Here is a 21,280-nt window from a genome sequence, read left to right as displayed (position 1 = left end):
AAGATGGCATGAAATGTATGTAATGAATGTTGGAACACTGCCTGAAGAGGAGAATGATTTGGAGGGTGGCAGCCTGGCACACCTTTGGGAGCCGTGGGGACCACCTCGCCCTGTGGGGGCTGAAAATGCCCCTCACCCTGGCAGGCACGGTTAAAAAAAATAGAAGAAGGAGAATGATTTGACAAAGCTAAGAATATCGAAGATTTAATGGAGCCCCATAGTAAAAATTAATGGAAACAATGAATATTTTTGTAAAATTGACCCTATTTAAGACTGTGTTCCAAAAGTCAAAGATGAAGACAAGTATCATTTAGTTGGTAGACAGTTTTGTTCTGAAATTTCTTACGTAGTCGGAGGTGTAACGTAACCTTTTTGCTGAATGAAACATAGTTTTCACTGAAGGAAATCTTGAGTTGTTAAGGTCCTTTGCGAGTAGTTCTGTCCATCTTCTGTCTGATCTCATTTTCTACTTCTCTCCCCCTTGCTCACTCTGCTACAGCCACGGTGGCCTTGCTGCCCGTGTAACATATTAGGCACACCTCACACCTTAAGACCTTTGCTCTATCTGTTCCTTTTCTTCTAAGTGCTCCACGCTTAGATGTCCCCTTGACTAACTCCCTCACCTCCTTCAGGTTCCAGCTCAGCGTCACTTGCTTTCTCTCCTGTTCTCAACTTTAATCTCTTGTACTTGGCTTTACTTTTCCTTTTTTCCATAGCGCTTAGTGCTCTCTCACATGGTGTGTATTTTATTTATTATGTCTTCTGTTTATTTTCAGTCTTTTTCTTCTAGACCAGGTTTTGGCAAACTATGGCCTGTGAGTCAATTCCCGGCTGCCGCTTGTTTTTGTAAACACAATTTTACTGGAACATAGGCCATTTATTTACATATTGCCTATGACGGCTTTCATAAATGAAAACAGAGTTAAATATTTCTGGCAGAGATAATATGGCTTGCAAGGCATAAAATATTTACTCTCTTTTACAGAAAGTTTGCTGACTCTATGCTACAATATAAACCTCATGAGGACTGGAATCTTTGTTTTATTTGTGGTTATGACCCCATCATCTAGAACAGTGCTTGGTACATATTAAGTGCTCAAATACTGATAAGTAAATAAATGACAAGACAGAATTCCAATTTTGTATAACCATCTGGAATAAATGGCAGAGGTTGTAAATTCTGTAGGCAGTTATTTGGGATGAGTGATGATGGGTAAGGTCATAATTGGACTAGACTTTGAAAAATAGCAAGGATTTTTATAGTAGAGAAAAAATTTTACCATCAATAATTAAATTTTTAATGTTAGCTGATTATTTAAATTTTTTTTTTTACTTGTCAAAACTTGTCTTTTTCTTTCTTTTTTGGGGGGGGAGGGAAGACCACAGTGATATAATTAGGTTTATTTAGTTAGTTAGTTAGTTAGTTAGCTTTATAAAGGAAAGCTAGTAAAGATTGTTGAGGTATGTTTTATATTGACTAATATTTTTAAGACGCCAAGCTTCACTGAAGTTGGATCATTTTATGTTTATTTGGACAGTTAGGAAATCTTTTTGTTGAAATTTTCATTTGACTATTACTGTTCCCAAGAGAGTCATTTTAAATTTTTTAAAGTTCTTGGTGCTCTTCCTTGGATTTTAGTCAAAGGTTATTTTGAGGATTAGTCGGTGGATAAAATGCGTAAGAGTTAAAGATCATGAGTTTGTTTTATAATATTTTGGGTAATTTTCTCTCTTCTTTGACTCTCTCCATAAAGTGGGAACGTGGATTTTCTCTAGGCATTACAACAAGTAACATGCAAAGAGCTATTAGCGTTTTCATTGTGATTGTGATCATTGTCACACTTGGAGATTTTTTTCCCATTGGTTAATGGTATTGCCTAGTGGTATTTTATAGTCATTTAACTTTTGGAATGAAGTTTAAGGTAAAAGAAACTCACTTAACTGCTTTTTAATGGTCCCTTTCAGTAATATTAGTTAATTACATAATTCTCATTGCAAATTTAAAATCTGGTTAATTTTTTAAAACTTTCTCCCCAGATGATCTTTCCATTTCAGTGGCAATGCCCATATATTCCCCTTTGTCCTCTTTCACTGGCGGCAGTGCTGAGTGCACCTTTTCCGTTTATAGTTGGAGTTGACTCAAGGTATTTTGATCTTCATGACCCACCACAAGATGTTGTTTGCATTGACTTGGATACAAACATGTTATATGTGTAAGTTGATTCTTTTTATGTTTTCTCAATTTATATTTTTCCTCTCATGTAGTTATGGCTCATTGAAAACATCTAGAAATATGATATTTTAAAAAGTTGTTAATAAGTCTTCATCTTTAATACAGTGGTTCTCAACCAGGACAAGTTTCAGAACCCTGGAGCGCTTTGTGATTTGAAAAAGAACATCCTCAATATTATTATAGTTTATAATGTTAACAGTAGGCAGGAGATATTTATGTTTATCAGAAGAGAATATGGATTAAAAAAAGGTTTAATACTGCTTTCAGACCTTAGGAGATGATAGGCTATCTAGGTTTAATTCAAAATCTGTGTGTAGACTTTTGAAAAATAGATTTACCTGTTTGACTTTAGTAACAATATAGGATAATATTATGCTGTTTCCTTAGGTGTCAAGATTTAAATATTATAGGTATTGTAGATAAATTGATATTAATAATCAGAAATGGGGGGAGGGTATAGATCAGTAGTTAAGAGTACATGCTTAGGATGCAGGAGGTCCTGGCTTCAATCCCCAGCACCTCCATTAAAATAAATAACTAAATAAATAAACCTAATTCCCCCCTGCCAAAAAAAATCAGTAATAGTTTGTGCTTACTGGAGGTGCTAAATATGTACGGCAGTAGTATAACTGAGGGTCCAGAGAATAGAGCACCATATTAATAAAAGAAGCAGTTCTAGAAGGATGCTTCGGAGTTCCCTTTCCACCACCCTCTGCCACCACCAAAAAAAAAAAGTGGGAAAGGGCAGTAAGTATTGAAAATTCCCTAGTGTTGCTGCCAAATTCCACCTTTTATTCCTGGAGTCCTTTTATTCTTTACTGTTTGATTTTGATAGAAAATGAATAGAGTAAGAACTTGGGATGAGACTTCATAGGTCACAGCAGTAGAATTGGTTGGAAAAATAGCCTTAAGTGAACCAAAAGAACGACTTAAGGAAAAAAAACATTTGCTGTAACTTAAAAAATAATTTTGAAGTGGATCTACCGTTGTATTTTAAAGACTGTGTAATTGTGGTTGCTTTTTACAGCATTTGCTTGTTTATTTATTTGGTTTTTAATACATTTTTAAACTTGAAGTATAGTTGATTTACAATATGTTGTTTTAGGTATAGAACATAGTGATTTCAATATTTTTACAGATTATACTCCAATGAAAGTTATTAAAAGATAATGTGTATAATTCCCTGTACAATACAGTATATCCTTGTTGCTTATTTATTTTATACATAGTAGTTTTTAATCTCTTAATTCCATACCCCTAAGTTGCCCCTCCCCTCTTTCCTCTTTCCACCAGTAACCACTAGTTTGTTTTCTATATCTGTGAGTCTGTTTCTGCTTTTATTCATTTAAAAAAATTTTAGATTCTGCATGTACATGATATCAAACAGTATCTTTTTTTTTTTTTAATTTGGTGGGGAGGTAATTAGGTTAACTTACTTACTTGTTGTTAGGGGAGGTACCGGGGATTGAACCCAGGACTTTGTGCATGCTAAGCATGCGCTGTATCACTTGAGTTGTACCCTCCCCCTCTATCTTTTTTGGAGTTATTTTAGTAAGCATAATATTCTCTGGGTCCATCTATGTTGCTACAAATGGCAGAATCTTATTCTTTTTTATGGATGAGTAATATTCCATTGTATATATATGCACCACATCCTCTTTAGTCATTCAGCTGTTGATGAACACTTGGATTGCTTCCATGTCTTGGCTATTTGAAATAGTGCTGCTATGAACAATGGGGTGCATGTATCTTTTTGAATTAGTGTTTTCATTTTTTCTGGATATACACCCATGAGTGGAATTGTTGGATCATATGGTAGTTCTGTTTTTAGTTTTATGAAAAAAGTCTGTACCATTTTCCATAGTGGCTACACAATTTATATTCCCACCAATGGTGTACAAAGGTTCCCTTTTCTCCACATCCTCACCAACATTTGTTATTTGTAGGCTTTTTGATGACAGCTCTTCTGACAGGTGCAAAGTTATATCTCATTGTGCTTTTGATTTGCATTTCTGTAATGACTAGCGATATTGAGCATCTTTTCATGTACCTTTTAGCCATCTGTATGTCTTTTTTTGAAAAAATGTCTATTCAGATCTTCTGCCCATTTTTTGATTGGGTTGTTTGCTTTTTTGATACTGAGTTGTATGAGCTATTTATATATTTTGGATATTAATCCCTTGTTGGTCCTATCATTTGCAAATATTTTTTCCCATTATGTAGATTTCACTTTGTTGATGGTTTCCTTTGCTGTGCAAAAACTTTTTGAGTTTAATTAGGTCCTGTTTGGTTATTTTTGCTTTTACTTGTTTTGCCTTAGGAGACAGATACAAAAAAATACTCTTTGACTTAAATCATAGCAGTATGTCTATATTCTTTTCTAGGAGTTTTATAGTTTCAGGTCTTACATTTAGATCTTTAATCCATTTTGCATTTATTTTTGTATATGGTGTGGTGCAATGTTCTAATCTCATTGTTTTACATGTAGCTATCCAGTTTTCCTAACACCATTTCTTGAAGACTGTCTTTTCTCCATTGTATCTTATTGCCTTCTTTGTCGTAGATTAATTGACTGCAGGTGTATGGGTTTATTTCTGAACTCTCTGTTCTGTCCCATTGATCTATTGTCTATGTGTCTATTTTTGTACTAGTATCAGACTTTTGATTACTGTAACTTTGTGATGTATTCTGAAGTTTGAGAGGGTGATACCTCCAGCTTTGTCTTTTTCTTTAAGATTGCTTTGGAAATTCAGGGTCTTTGATTCCATATGAATTTTAGGATTATTTGTTTTAATTCTGTGAAAAAATCCTGAGTATTTTGATAGGGATTGCATCTTAGATTGCTCTGGGTAGTATCGCCATTTTAACAATGTTAATTTTTCCAATCCAAGAAAAGCCCAGGGTATCTTTCCATTTCTCTCTATCATCTTTAATTTCCTTCAGAGTAAAGGTATTTCATCTCTTTAGCTAAGTTTATTCCTAGGTATTTTATTCTTTTTGATGCAATTTTAGATGGGATTTCTTTTTTGTGTTTTCTCTTTCTGATAGTTCATTACTAGTGTATAGAAAAGCAACCAGTTTCCATATATGAATCCTGTATCTTGCAACTGTACTGAATTCATTTATTGTAATAGTTTTGGGGTGGAAACTTTAGGGTTTTTTATATAAAGTATCATATCATCTGCAAATAGTGACAGTTTCACTTCTTACCTTCCAATTTGGTTGGCTTTTATTTCTTTTTCTTGTCTGATTATTGTGGCTAGAACTTCCAATACTATGTTAAATAGAAGTGGTAAGAATGGGGATCCTTTTCTCGTTTCTCAGTTTACAGGAAAGACTTTAGTCTTTTCACCATTGTGTATGATATTAGCTATGTGTTTGTCATATATGGCCCATATTATTATGTTGAGATATGTTTCCTCTATACCTACTCTGATGAGAGTTTTTATGATGAATGGATGTTGAATTTTGTCAGATGTTTTTTCAGCATCTGCGGGGCTGATCATGTGATTTTTGTCTTTCTTTTTGGTAGTGTGGTGTATCACATTGATTTGTGTGTGTTGAACCATACTTGCATTCCTGGAATAAATCCAACTTGATCATGGATTATGATCCTTTTTTATGTGTTATTGGATTCAATTTGTTAATATTTTGTTAAGGATTTTTGCATCTATATTCATCAAAGATAATGGTCTATAATTTCCTTTTCTTGTATTGTCTGCTGTTTCTTGATTCAGTCTTGGTAAGTTGTGTGTTTCTAGAAATTTGTTCTTTCTTCTGCATTACCCAATTTGTTGGCATATAAATGTTCATAATATTCTCTTATGATTTTTTGTGTTTCTCTGGTGTTGGTTGTTATTTCTCCTCTTTCATTTCCTATTTTGTTAATTTGGGTCCTTTTTTCTTCTTGATGAGCCTGACTGAGGGGTTATCAATTTTGTTTATCTTTTCAAAAAACCAGCTCTTGGTTTCACTTATTTTTTCTATAGTTTTATTTTTGGTTTTGTTTTTATTCTTTTTAAAATGTCCTCTGATCTTTATCATTTCCTTCCTTCTGCTGACTTGAGGCTTTGCTCTTCTTCTTCTAATTCTGTTAGGTGGTAAATTATGTTATTAATTTGAGATTTTTCTTGTTTCTTTTGTTGGTGGTGGTGGGCTTTTTGTTGTTGTTTCTTGAGAAAGGCCTGTATTGCTATAAACTTCCCTCTTAGAACTGCTTTTGTTGCATTGCATAGCTTTTGGAGTATAGTGTTTCTATTTTCATTTGTCTCAAGGTATTTTCTGATTTCCTCCTTGGTTTCTTCATTGACCTGTTTTTTTGTTTGTTTGTTTTTGTTTTAAGTAGAATGTTGTTTAGTTTCCACCTGTTTGTCCTTTCCTGTTTTTCTTTTTGTAGTTGATTTCTAGTTTCATACCATTGTGGTCAGAAAGAATACTTGATAAAATAATTTCTATCCTTTAAAAAATTTGTTAAGAGTTGTTTTGTGGCCTAGCAAGTGATCTATTCTGGAGAGCATTCCATGTGCACTTGAAAACAATGTATATTCTGCTGGTTTTGAATGTAATGTCCTGTAGCTATCTAATAAGCCCGGGTGGTCTTCGTTTCATTTTAGACCACTATTGCATAATTGACTGTACATTGATGTAAGTGGGGTGTTGAAGTACCCTACTATTATTTTATTAGTGTCATTTTCTCTTTGTGTCTGTTTGTATTTTCTTTAGGTATTTAGCTACTTGTGTATTGGGTGCATATGTGTTGAGTGTAATATCTTTTTGTATTGTATACAGTTATCATTGTATAATGCCCTTCTTCATCTTTTGTTATAGCCTTTGTTTTAAAGTTTATTATGTCTGATGTGAGTGTTACCCCCACTTTCTTACCGTTTCTGTTGTATGAAATATCTTTTCCTATCCCCTCATTTTGAGTCTTTTTGTGTCTTAAACTTTGAAGTTGAGTCTCTTGTGAATAGCATATAGAACAGTCTTGTTTTTATAACCAATCAGCAAATTATGTCTTTTGATTGAAGCATTTAGTCTATTGCATTTGAAGTAATCATTGATAGTTAAATACTTGCTACCATTTTATTACCTGTTTTCTGGTTGTTTTAGTAGTTTTCTGTTACTCTTTTTGTTTCTTACATTGTAGTTTGATGATTTTCTTTAGTAGTATGCTTTTGTTCCTTTCTTTTTAGTTTCTTTGTAACTGTTGGGGGTTTTTGTTTTGTGGTTACCATGGGGTTCATATATTGTTGACCTATAACTATATCTACTTGTCATAAGTGGTAGTCATTTAAGTTTAACACATTGTAAAAGATCTATTTTTTCTCCCCTCCCCACATTTTATGTTTTTGATGTCATATTTTACATCTCCATGTTTATCTCTTAACTGTTTATTGTAGTTATTGTTGCTTTTTATATATATATAAATGTTTATATGTATCTTTTCATCTTCATACTGGCTTATTTAAGTGGTTGACCCTCAGTCCTTACTGTGTATTTGCCTTTCCTAGTGAGATTTTTTCCTTTCCTGTAGATTCCTACTTTTTTCCCACTTAGAGAAGACTCTAACACTACTTTTAGGTTAGGTTTCGTGTTGGTGAACTCTTTTAGTTTTTGCTTCTCTGAGAAGTTCTTTATCTCTCCTATTCCAAATGATAATCTTGTTGAGTAGAATATCCTACGTTGCAGGTTTTTTCCCATTCAGCACTTTGAATATCATGCCACGCCTTCTGGCCTGCAGAGTTTCTGCAGCGAAATCAGTTGATAGCCTAATGAAGGTTCCCTTGTATGTGAGTGACTCTTTGTTTTTCTCTTGCTGCCTTTAAATTCTCTTTTTATCTTTTGCCATTTTAATTATGATATGTCTTGTTGTGGATCTGTTTGGGTTTACCCTGTTTGTGACCCTCTGTGCTTCCTGTACCTGGATATCTGTTTCCTTCCTCAGGTTTGGGAGATTTTCAGCCATAATTTCCTCAAATACATTTTTGATCTCCCCTCTCTCTTCTTCTGGGACCCCTATAATGTGAATGTGAATGTTGCTATGTTTAATGTTATACTAGAGATCTCTCAAGCTGTTTTCATTTTTAAAAATCTGTTTCTCTTTTTTTGTTTTTCTTTTTGCCTCCTATTATTCCCAGTGGTCCTCCAGTCAGCCAAGGGGACTTGTTTCCCCCATGTAGGATTCCAGGGCCTGGAGCACCTTATCTGTGGCTCTCACTGCTCACTCCTCTGGGTGGGTATCCACCCATGTATTCTCCCTTTTCCTCTGAGTCCCCTCCCAGATGCACAGGTCCTGACCCAATCACTTTTCTTCTCTTCCCTGTGTATCTCTCTTATAGCCTTGGTTGTACAGGAGTCCTTCTGCCAGTTTTCAGTTAGTTTTCAGTGAGAATTATTCCACATGTAGGTGTATTTTTTCATGTGTGCATGGTGGAAGATGAGCTCCATGTCCTCTTCCTCTAAGTGTGCCATCTTGAGTGATCTCTCTGTGCATATTTAGATTTGCTTATAGCCTGAAAATGAACTACTTGTAAGCACTAAATATTATTTCTTATAGCACACTTTTTTTTTCCAGCAGCTGTCCTTGAAAAACAATTATTTCAAGATTGTGTACATTGTGGTTCTTTTGGGAGTCATTATGAAGTTAGAACTCAAATGTTTACATCTTTTTATTTACTGTTCTGAATAAAATAATATTATGGAGATGCTTAATTTTGCCCTGTTTTAAATGATTTCTGTATAATTTCTATTGATCAAAACACTGTTTTCTAAAATTGAACTCTTTGCTTAGTTGTACTTGAAGAATTATGAAATGTTCTAGATACTCAGGAATCAGAGAATAATGTAAATAATTTGCATGAATGTACCACCCATATTAATGTTGAATTTGGTGTTTATCATTTCCGTGTAGTTTAGAAACATTTATTATATATGCTAGTATAAATGATATTTTATTTTGCATGCTTTAAAAATTTATATTTGTAAAGGTTTCTGTGGCTTGCTTTTTAACTCAGCATTCTTGATAGGTCCATCCATGTTTACACATGTAGCTCTACTTCATTTTCAGTGTTTATCAATGCTCATGGATATGAATACTTAGATTATAGTTAGATTTTACAATTACGATCAGAGCTGTTCTGATCATTATTGAGTACATGGAGAAAAATTTCTCTTAAGCATATATATAGAAGAGCTAATGTTGGTTGGTAGGCATAGTTTCTGCACATTACGCTGACCCTTCTTCAGCAGCAAATGAAATTTCAGTTGGTTCCATATCATTGCCAATACTCATTATGGTCAGACTTTAAGATTTTTCCTAATTTGTTGGTAATGGGATCTCTCTGTGGTTTTAATACGTATTTCCCTAATTAGTAGCAAATGAAGAATTTTAATTTCTTCTCGCCCTTTGGTTTTACCCTCTCTTCTTTCTTTTTTTTTTCTTTCCTTCTCTCTTTCTCAAGTGTAGTCAGTTTACAATGTTGTGTCAGTTTCTGGTGTACAGCATAATAGTTCAGCCATACATATACCTCCATATATCCATTTTAATTTCCCTCCTTTTCTGGGTGCACTTTTCTGTTGGGTTGTTTGTCTTTTTCTTTTAATTGTAGAAGAAGTTCTTTTTATAATCTGGAATTAATTCTTGCTCTGTTATATACATTGCAGATAGTTTCTCCCACACCATGCCTTGTATTTTCATTCTGTTGTGTCTTTTGATGAACAGAAGTTTATATTAATTGATCAAATTTACCAATATCTATTTATGGATTGCCATTTTGATTCTTGTATATGAAATCTTCTGCCTTGATGTCATGAAATATTACTCTGGATGTTCTTAAAGTTGTAAGGTTTTGGCTTTCTCATTTAAGTCTTTATTTAGCTAAACTTGATGTTGGTGTATGATAAGACATAGAGATACCATTTTATTTTTCATGTTAATTAACAATTGTCACATAGTACTGTTAATTGAATAGTCAGTTCATCTCTTCTCCACTGGTCTTCAGTGTCAGTAACATTACAGATCAGTTTTTATATTTGTGTGGATATGTGTCCAGGCTTACCATTTTGTTAATTTGGTCTATCTTAGCTTCTTGCCAGTATCACAATCTCTTAATGACTTAAAAAGTTAAGATATCTGCAACATGGATGAACCTTCAAAACATCATGGTAAAATACCTTACATGATCCCATTTCTGTGGAATACCCAAGACACAAAAAGTAGATTAGGGGTTACCATGGGATAAGGAGGATGGGGGAATTGTGGGTTAGTGACTGAGGAGATGTGGCATTTCCTTTTGAGGTGATAAAAATATTCTAAAATCAATTGTGGTTGTTAAACAACTCTAAGTATACTAAAAACCATCGATTGTCCACTTGAGGTGAGTGGGTTGTATGGTATTTGAATTATGTCTCAGTAACATTTTTTTTTTAAAGTTGTAATGTGAGATGGCAGGTCCCTTTACACCCTGTTTTTAAAAATTGTTTTGACTATATTTGGTCTTTTCCATATAAATTTTAATTAGCTTGTTAAATTCCATGTAAAATTATGTTGTGATTTTGGTTAGACTTCTACTGAGTTAGTACATTAATTTGGAGGCTAATATCATTTTGACTTAAAGTCTCACTACCCATAAATGTGATATTTTACTTCATAGGCCTTTAAAAAGTTTTAACCTTTTCAGTTTTTTTTTTTTCCGTAAAGATCAGGCACGTCTTTTGTTAAACTTATTTATTCCTAAGTACCTTATGGTTTTTATTGCTACTGTAAATGGTATTTTAAATTACATTTTCTACTTGTTAGTTGCTGGGGTATAGAAATGCTATTGACTTTTATGTAGTGGTCTGCTGCCCAGCAACCTAGCTGAATTTATTTTAATTTGTTTTGTAGATTGTTTTCAATTTTCTGGCTAGAAACAATGACATCCTCTGCAGTCCTTATAATATTTAAAAATTTCTTGTCTTAATTCTCTGGCTAGAATCCTGTTGTAATGTTAAATAGGAGTTACCATAACCAGTGTCTTGTTCCTGCTTCGAAGGGAATGATTTGAGCAGTTCAGCATTAAATATCTTTATTGCTTTAAAGCAAGAACTGATATTTCACCCAAGGCCTATTTTTGCAAATAAAATTTTATTGGAACATAGCCATGCTCATTCGTTTACATATGGCCTGAGGCTGCTTTCATGCTACAGTGACACATTTGAGTCGTTGTAACAGAGGTCCTCAAAGCATAAAATATTTACTATTTGACTTTTTATAGAAAAGATTTGCTAGCCCTGCTCTAGGGTTTTGATTGCTTAATAATAAATCAAGGAAATTTCCTTTTACTTCTAGATTAAGAGGTTTGCTTAAAAATTATGAGTTGGTGTTGAACTTTATAATGACTTTGTATAACTATTGAGAAGAGCATTAAGTTTTTCCCCTTTAATTTTTATGTGGTAAATTACATTATAAAATCAGTTACTAGTAAACAACCTTGCATTCCTAAAATAAACATCATCTTGCTCTCTTTTTTTTTTATATGCTAATGGATTAACTTTTCTAATAATTTAAAATACTAGCACTGATGTTCATAAATGATATTGCCTTGATGTATAGCATTAGCTCCAGCCCATGGTTGGTACATTGAGCTTTCATCTCTGTAGAGTTTTACATGTTTATAATTCTATCAGAATACTTTGTCTCATGTATTACTTTAAAGTGTTCTTTTGAACTTCCAAAGTAATTTTTTTTAAATGCTGACTCAGTTGAATTATGATAACATACTCTGTTATATCTGACTCAGATATTTGTTGAGGTTTCTTTCTAATAAGTAGTTTGAAGTATCAAGTAAATTAAATTTGCCACTTATAAAATATAATTCTAAGATGTAACTTTGAAACAAGACTTAAGTGTTGTGTTCATAACTCTAACACTGAAATTCTATGTTGGAGGATTAGAATGAGATAATCACATTTGACTGAAGTTGATTGAAGTGAGAAGAGAAATTCCTTGAAAACCGCTTATTGAGGCTGTCTGTATCAATTGCAACTTCAGTAAAAATACCTTTCATTTTCTAGTTGGACATTAGCATTTGGCTTAAGTAAAAACAGATTTTAACAAACTGTATTATGTTTTTATTTAATAGATCAGATGAAAAAAAGAATATGAACTGGAAGCAACTTCCCAAAAAGCCATGCAAAAATCTGATTAGCACCTTGAAGAAATTGTATCCCCAGCTATCTTCAGGTAAATGTGAGCAAAAAGGAAGGAATGTTTTTAGTGAAGAATCTGTATAAAAAAATTCTTAAACTTAAACACAATTTTGCTCTTCTTAAAGGGAATCTCATTAAAAAACAAAATTCCAGTAGTAAGAAAGTAATACTGTGGTTCGTGGTTTTTTTGAACATGGACCTTCTTGTTAACCCCGGCTAGTGATCTCTTCACATTAATGGAGAGAGGAATTTCAGGAAGTGATGGGCTTTATTTTGACAATTTCCTAGATTGTTGAATCATTACATAAATAATACTATATATTAGTGCCATTTTCTCTTCTTTCTTCATTTATCAGTCCACCGGAAAACTCAAGAAGGTTCAGCAATTGAGATGACCCCAATTGAAGCAGATTTCTCGTGGCAAAAGAAGATGACACAACTTGAGATGGAAATTCAAGAAGCATTTTTGCGCTTTATGGCAACCATTTTAAAAGGATATAGAACATATCTCAGACCAATCACAGAGGCTCCTTCAAATAAAGCCACAGCTGTTGATTCATTGTTTGACCGACAGGGTGAGTGGAATTAAAAATATAATTATTCATTGAAATGAAAAATATTTTCTATTTGGCATTGCTGCCAAAAAATACACAATATATAAGTTCTTAGAAATTTATATTAAAGTGATGAACTTCTGTGTATTTGTAATCTAGCTCTGTGAATAGAATTTCTGTTAATTTTTATACTCCATTTTTTTCCCAGGAAATGGCAAACTGGAGGTGTTTAATTATGAAATGTCAAAGATGTTGCTTATATTGACAGTACTCTGTATGTAGTCAGTTATCTTAGTAGAACAAAGCTGGTAATTTGCTTTTAGGTGTTTTCTCAGTTTCCCCTAATTCTTGAGTTTGTACACTCTTGGCTTTACAGTATTCTCTGACAAATAATTTTTGGAATAAGACTATAAGTTTTTAAAAAGTTTGAAAAAATATAGCCTTGTTCCAGGGGAAAATACTGTATTCATTCTTTTTAGTATGTGTATTTTAGGGAATTATAAAAATTTTTGTTGTTATCTAGCTGCTCTTAAAACATATGCGTTGCAGCAACCTTACAAATAAATAAGTATTCATATGACAATTATTTTACATTTCTGTAATTTTACCCAGCAGTTACTTTCTTAAAAATCTCTATTTTCCCAGTAATCCTTTTGTCCTTTACCATTTCTGCTTTGGGATAACTTTCTCTCAAATACTTAGTCACCACTTACCAAGTCCAACTAGTTATTTTATATGGATATGAAGAAGTATAAAATCTAAATGCATGGGATACCCAATGGAAAATAATCTATAGTGTTTTTAAAAATAGAACAAGTACCCAATAAAACAGATTTTACACAATAATTTAGTGAGGGGTTATGAGATTCAGAAAAAGAGAATATTTTTCCAAATGAGCAGTTTGGAAGACTTCATGGAAGAGGAGCATGACTTTGAAGAGTGGGTAAAATTTAGATAAATGGAGATGAGTAAGAAAGACTTTCTAGAAACAATAGGCATTAAAAGTCAAATCTGAATTAGAATTTCCACTTTATTACATTTATGAAGTCTTTCTGGGGTTCTGTTTTGTCATTAATGAAATACCTACTTCATGCATAGTTGTGGAGATAAAATGAGAAAATTGTATGTGAAGCAACTAGTAAAAGTACTGTACTGTACTCATAGTAACAGCTATTATTGTTAGTGGTAGTAAAGAAGTGGAAGAAAGCTCAAGAACAAAAGCACAGGGCATGTGTATTAGTTTGCCAGGGCTGCCGTAACCAGTTGCCATAGACTGAGCGGCTTAAACTACAGAAATTTATTTTCTCACAGTTCTAGAGGCTAGAAATCCAGGTGACTAGGTACCTAGGATTGATTTCCTCTGAGGCCTCTCTCCTTGGCTGTGTAGATGGCTGTCTTCTCCCTGTATCTTCTTGTGATCACCCTTTGGTGCGAATCTGTGTCTAAATTTTCTCTTCTTACCAGGACACCAGTCAGAGCCCATCCTAATTTAATTACTTAATTTTGACCTAAGTATGCCTTTAAAGACCCAGTCTGCAAGTATAGTCACACTTGGAAATCCTGGGGGCATAAGAATTGAATGTGTTGACAAGAAGGTAACTGAAATGATGTACATGGCCATAGAAGCAATATTAGATAGGGAGAGAAGTGAAGATGGGAGGTTGTACATAGAATGTAAAAGGGTGAATGGATTGTAGATTTCAGTGAGACTATCTCCTTCCTCCCCCAATTCTCCTCCTAAAAGAAGACTTGGTAGGAAGAACTTAAGCAGGCATACCAGACAGACAGGGGTAATGGTCACTGGGTAATATGTAAACTAGAGATTTGGGAGGCAGAGCTGTTTTCAGTGCTTCCAAGAGAAGTCCAGTGAGTGTGTGACTATGCATAGAAGTTGGTAATTGAGGTAGGATAGACCATAGATCATTGAAAGTTAAGGAATTAAAAACTCATTAAAATGTTGGATGGTTGGTGCTTATGGGTGTTGAAAAATGATGGTGGTCGGAGTTGAAGAGGGGGAGACTTTGAATTAGGTGCCCTAGTCATCAGTGAATGAGGGAGAGAATGTCCCTGAAGTCAGGAGTTAGTAGGAGAATGGGTAGAATAGCCTGCTGAACTTCAATGAGCAGAAAATTTTCCAAGATAATACAGGAATAATTGGTGACATTGCAGAAGGACTTGATCCTTTCTGCTTGAGAATATGCAGAGTATCAGAAATTTGTACTTGAGCTATAGGACTAGAGGTTCCTTATAGGACATTCAGATTTCAGTGTTAATTGTACGGGTTAAGTTCTTCTGTGGTTGAATCAAGCAGAAGGGCCTTTGGCTACTAAAAGCTTCTATAAATATGGATATACATATAAAGAGAAAACTAGATAAATACAAGCTTAAAATAATGTTTAATATAACATCTAGTTCAACTTTAAAATTTGAATTTAATTGTAATTTTTTTTTCTTCAGGATTTTTAAAAAGTCGAGATCGTGCCTATACAAAATTCTACACCCTTTTATCCAAAACTCAGATTTTTATTCGTTTCATTGAAGAATGTAGTTTTGTAAGTGATAAAGATACTGGATTGGCTTTTTTTGATGACTGCATAGAAAAGGTAAAAGTTTGTCCTGTATATCAATATTATAAAAACTTTTAATAGTTAGTTTACCTTTATGATCATCATCATCATTATTATTAGCCCAAACGATCTGAAGGAGGTATCCGATACTGGACTTAATGTAAGAATTATTTTCTTTTATGGTATCTGGTGCTACCATACATATAGCTAATTTTTCCTCTTTGATGCTCACTTTGGTTTTGTGTTAGGTATTAAGAACGTTTCATTGAACCTCCTAAATTTCTTTCTTTTTTTTTATAAGGTAAGATTTAGTAGTTCATTTAAAAAGTTTAATTTTGTGAGTAATGAATGTCCTGTGTTCTTTTGTTTTAATGTCTTTCCAAATACTTTTGCTAATATGTTTCTTATGTCCTAATGGAGGATATTTGGAAATATGTTAAATTTTAAAGCTTTACTCACCCATCCTAAGGAACTTTAAGTTGATTCTTGACAGTGATGACTCATGTATTTTTTCCTCATTTTTAATAGAGCTCTAATTTTTGCTAAATGGATCTTGGGGTTGATTGTTTATGCAAACCATATATTATATAAAATTTGAGATAGTATCCAAAAAAGATAGAATATTATGACATTATGATTTTTATGGGCCCCTGATGATTTTTTATCTTAGAAGACTTGAATAATTTTCTCCCATTCTGTCAGTGTGATCTAAAACTCCAGGGATATGATTAAAACTATTCAACATATCTGTTTACTTATAAAATTGATAGTTCAGTATCATCCAGTTAAAGAAAAGCTTAGATAATATCAACCACTAATGCAGAGGTTTAGTAATAATGAAATTTTTGATTTGAGAAACCAGATTACTTTTGTGATCGCCCATCTTTTGCTTGTGGAGGATTTATGAACAAATTAACCGAAGTAAATTGTTTTCTACTCTGATAGCCGTAAGAGAAATATACTTTAGCCTAGTAGTATAAGGTCCCCCCAAATAAATTATGAAGTGTTTCCTATCTGCCTAGTATTAAAAAAAAAGGATAGTTTTTAAATAAGTTCAAGATTATCTCTGTTAATTTAAAAGTAGACATTTTTCACTAAGAATTCCTTTGTTTTCTTCTAGTTGTTTCCTGATAAAGGCACAGAGAAAACAGATAAGGTATTTTTTTCTTAAATTCAAATTTTGATATTTGAGAATGAGACCTTGCTTATTTGCAAATTAATTGGAGAAAATAATTATTTTTAGGTTGATTTTGACTCAGCAGAAGATACCAAGTTGATAGAGCTAGATGATTCACAAAAAAGTGAGCACACTGTATTCATAATGCCACCAGAGCCACCTCCTGATGACGGAACGGATCTGCCACCAAAGTACAGGTAGCAGGAGTTTTTTAAAGAGCTGTTTGGGCACAGCTTTTATTTATCTTTTGTGATTATTAGTAGATATGTATATGAATCGTTTGTGAAGGTCATTTTCAGAATTTATTCAGTGAACTGACGGAGATGAATATTTTATGGAGATATACCAGGTATTGTAATTTAAGAATAACCACATTGCATGTATTTATTGTGATTTGTTTAACTAGTCTCCTGTGGATTTGTTTGTAGTTCTTTGCTACCTATATCTTTATGTATATATACAGTTATTTCCTTTATTTTAGGCTGTATTCCTAAAAGAATTTCTGGAGCAAAGGGAATATAAAATAAGTTTTTTTCAAAAATATAGAATTGATGTATATCACCAGGGCTTCATAAGAATGGAAAATATATACCTGGGATTGAGTGGTTTAATTAAATGCTATTTTGATTGCGTGTTAATTGTAGAACTCTTTTTTACTTTTGCTTACTTACTATACATTGGAATCCAGGTATGGGCAAACAAGGTAAATCAAATAAGGAAAGATAATATATTCCAGCAGAAAATTGGCCAAAGGAAGTGAGTAGGCAATTTCTGAGAAGAAATACCAATAATGAATAATACGAAAATGTTAAGTTTTTCTAGGATTCAAAGAATTGCAAACCAAAATGATAAGTAGAAGCATTTTTAATTTATCAGATTAAGAATAGGCTATCCTACTAATTAGAGTGTATTTTACAGTGTAGGTAAGTATAACCTTTCTGGAAGTAATTTGATAGTGATTATAATAATTTTTATTCTCTTGATAAACTCTGACCATAGAAAACTCTGTTGTTGGGCATTATCCTAAGAAATCAAAGAAAAGTATTCACAAAGATGTATGTACAAAGATATTTAATTGCAAAAATTGAGAAGTAGTCTACAAATGTCCAACAGTAAAGAATTGTTAAGTTATGCCATGTCCCTAATGTAAAAATATTAGTTTTTTTCCTTTTAAAATGAAATGCAAGGTGCTTTTATAAAGAAAAACAAAAGTATACCAAATATTATTTTTTAATATAAATTATCATTGAACAAATAAGTTCTGTTGAAAGTCTTAATTCCTCTGTCAAGTAAGATATTACGGTTTTTTAATGTTCCAGGGGTTGGTTGAAAATAACATATAGGTTGGGGAGGAGCCCAAGTTTCCATGTAGATAGCCTACGTATCTTATAATTACATCATCTTATACTTTTGAGAAAAAAAAATTTATATAAGGATTTTGGAGAATATTATTGGGTATTGTTTGAAGTTTAGAAATATTCACCTAAATTCTGGCATAGTATAAAGAGTTAATGTATTTTAAATCAGCAGCTCTATTTTTGCTTTTTATTTTAGTTACAAATACTTTCCAAGACTGGATCTTAAGCTTTTTGACAGACCACAGGAGTTGAAACTTTGTTTTAGTAGACACCCTACTGGGAGTAGCATTACAAACAGTCCAGCTCTCATGGCTAAGAGAACTAAACAGGTCAGATATTCTTTATCTAATACATGTTAATTTAAAATGCAAAATATGTATATGTGATATGCAGCTCATAGTTTAGAATTATTTCACAGCAACCATTTGAAGAACCACTATGGTTATCAATGAAGTAAAATAGATTTCTTGCAACCCTGCTTATAATATTGAGGCTAATGTTTATGTTTATGCTCTAAGAGAATCCTTGGGAAGTAAATACACTTAAAGAAAAACAACTTTATTGATATATAATTCATATACCATACAATTAATTCTTTTAAAGTGTATTCATGGGCTTTTAGTATCTTCACAGGGTTGTGCAACCACCACTACAATCAATTATGGAACATTTTTATCAACCTAAAAAGAAAGCCTACACCCCTAAACTGTGAACCCTCTGTTCCTCCATCCCCTACAGTCCCAGGCAGCCACTAATCTGTTTTCTGTCTCTATAGTTTTGCCTTTTCTGGGCATTTCATAAAAATGGAATTGTATAATATGTGACTTTATTGTGACTGGCTTCTTTGACTTAGCATTATGTTTTTAAGGTTCATCTATGTTGCAGCATGTATCAGTATTTTTATTGCTGAATAATATTCCATTGTATGGAATATTTTCTTTATCCATTCATGTCTGTGTTCCTACTTTTTGGCTGTTAGGCATAGTGCTGCTGTAAAATTTGTGTGTAAGTGTTTGTGTGGATATATGTTTTCATTTCTTTAAGTATATTCCTAGAAGTAGAATTGCTGTGTCATGTGGTAACTCTGGGTTTAACTTTCTGAGGATTTGTCATACTGTTTTCCAAAGTGGGTATACCATTAAAAATGCCCGCCAGGATGTTTGAGGGTTCAGTTTCACCACATCCTTGTTAATTCTTATTATCTTCTGTCTTTCTGATTATGGCCATCCTAGTGTCTATGAAATGGTATCTCATTGTGGTTTTGATTTGCATTTCCTTCATGGTTAATATAAATATATTTTATACTAAATATTACATTCAAAGGGAGTTAACTTAGGACAACCTAGACATCTTGCTTTTATACTGTATCTGATTTAGGTATAAAGAGTTAAACTATGGTTAAGTGTGAGTTAAAATTAAACATCCTTTATACATATACTGATATTTGAGGGGGTCTACAAAAGCCTATGCTATAATGAAATTCTTAATTTAGGTTGTACCAATTCACATACAGTCCCCCAAATCCTGGCATGATCCTTAACTTCATACAGCACAGTTCTCTCAATGCCATCTAAAAAGTGTTTTTTTTTTCACTGTTACCAGCTTAATAAAAGCAAGTTTTTTAAATAGGAAAATTCTGCCACTAAGTCTTTAAATCTCATTTGCACCAGAATTTTTTTTCCAAGCAAGTCTTGGAAATAGACCTCATAAGAATATGTTTATTTAGAACACATCTTAGCAGAGGGATCTTTAGTGCGAGGTATACGGTGGCAGTCTGACGTGTCTGGAGGGCTCCGTAGTTTCTGGAAGTATGTAGTGTTTGATAAAACTCAGCAGGTGATTTTGATACCTGTTCTCTTTTACACCTAAACTAGAATGAAAATCAAAAGTGGAAAACATGACTATCAAATAAATTATTAGGTGGGAAGATCTATGATCTTTCTCAGACGACTTTGCCTGCAAAGAAGGAATCAGTCAGTGACGGAATTAGAACAGAAGATAGGGTGGAAATCTTGGTGGGAAGTAGCTTAGGGCATCTTAAACGTTTTAGCAGGGAGAAGAGTGAGAAGACACTAACTTTTCAGGAATGATATTGTGGAACTCATAAGCAATCCATGGTTAAGTCTCTTTCATCATATGTGGGAGTGCCTTCTATGTGAAGGGCACGTAATTAACCATTATATTATGGTAATATGAATGATCTCTCTCAAGGAATTTCTAGTCTGTTAAGGACACACGTGCTTGCCAGCAGCTAGTTACAGTACAGTATAAAGTGCTTCTATAGAAGGAATCATGTTGCACTAAGCAGGAAACCGTTCACAAAAGCAAAACCAAAATGCTTGATCTTAGAGTCAAATTTTACGTTAATTTCTTACCTCCCTTTTTACTTCTCACTTTTCCTGTCATCTTAATGAATTTTAGTAAATGTCATGATGTTGTATTTATTCTCTTTCTAGGAGATAAAATCAGCCCATAAATTGGCGAAGAGATGTTATACAAATCCACCCCAGTGGGCCAAGTGTCTCTTCAGTCACTGTTATAGTTTATGGTTCATTTGTCTCCCCGCCTATGTTAGAGTTTCTCACCCTAAGGTCCGAGCACTTCAGCAGGCATATGATGTGCTTATTAAGATGAGGAAAACAGATGTGGATCCACTAGATGAGGCAAGTATAACAAATTGAGTTACTGTTTCTAAGATAAATTTTATTTGTATTTTTAATAAAATTTAGGTCTCAGTTGCTTTCCAGTATCCTCAAATATTTTCGTTAAGTAGGAAAGGTAAAACTATTATCCTGTTTCATAGAGCTAATACTTATTGTTTATTTTAAAATACATTTATTTAAAAATTAATGGCTTTGAAGTGAAGCAGAGACTTCCTTTCTTAGACCATATTGTTTGCCCGTGATAAATAGAAACAAAATTGACTTTATTTTATTTTCCAGGTAACTTTATTAGGAAACAAATAGGCTATTTATGTAAGTGCCTCTCCACTTAGGACCTGTGTCCTAGGGTGATTTGCATAACCTTTATGTGTTTCACATTATGTATCTGAGAATGTGAGTCTGAGTTTCTCAACCTCGGCTCTGTTGTCATTTTGACCCACGTACTATATTGTGGGGGCCTGTCCTGTACAGGGTGGGAGGCGTAGCAGCATCCCTGGCCTCTACCCACTAGATGCCAGTAGCTCCATGCAATCAAAAATG

The 21,280-nt window shown here is 33.3% G+C and overlaps 1 protein-coding gene across 3 annotated transcripts in view; it reads left to right on the top strand.

Moving 5' to 3' along the window:
* Positions 1–21,280, top strand: part of DENND4C (DENN domain containing 4C) — a 94,693-nt gene that overhangs the window by 42,431 nt on the left and 30,982 nt on the right. For all 3 annotated transcript variants that reach the window (XM_072959344.1, XM_072959343.1, XM_072959345.1), the window contains exons 10-17: positions 2,038–2,213; positions 12,355–12,455; positions 12,778–12,996; positions 15,433–15,578; positions 16,663–16,698; positions 16,786–16,916; positions 18,274–18,406; positions 20,534–20,740. In XM_072959344.1, coding sequence (XP_072815445.1) covers positions 2,038–2,213; positions 12,355–12,455; positions 12,778–12,996; positions 15,433–15,578; positions 16,663–16,698; positions 16,786–16,916; positions 18,274–18,406; positions 20,534–20,740 — 1,149 coding nt within the window. The remainder of the gene's footprint in view (positions 1–2,037; positions 2,214–12,354; positions 12,456–12,777; positions 12,997–15,432; positions 15,579–16,662; positions 16,699–16,785; positions 16,917–18,273; positions 18,407–20,533; positions 20,741–21,280) is intronic.

Source organism: Vicugna pacos, chromosome 4, assembly GCF_048564905.1.
Source record: "Vicugna pacos chromosome 4, VicPac4, whole genome shotgun sequence".
Classification (NCBI taxonomy): domain Eukaryota; kingdom Metazoa; phylum Chordata; class Mammalia; order Artiodactyla; family Camelidae; genus Vicugna; species Vicugna pacos.
The sequence above is the reverse complement of the archived record's forward strand: the minus strand, read 5'-3'. Positions and strand labels throughout refer to the sequence as shown.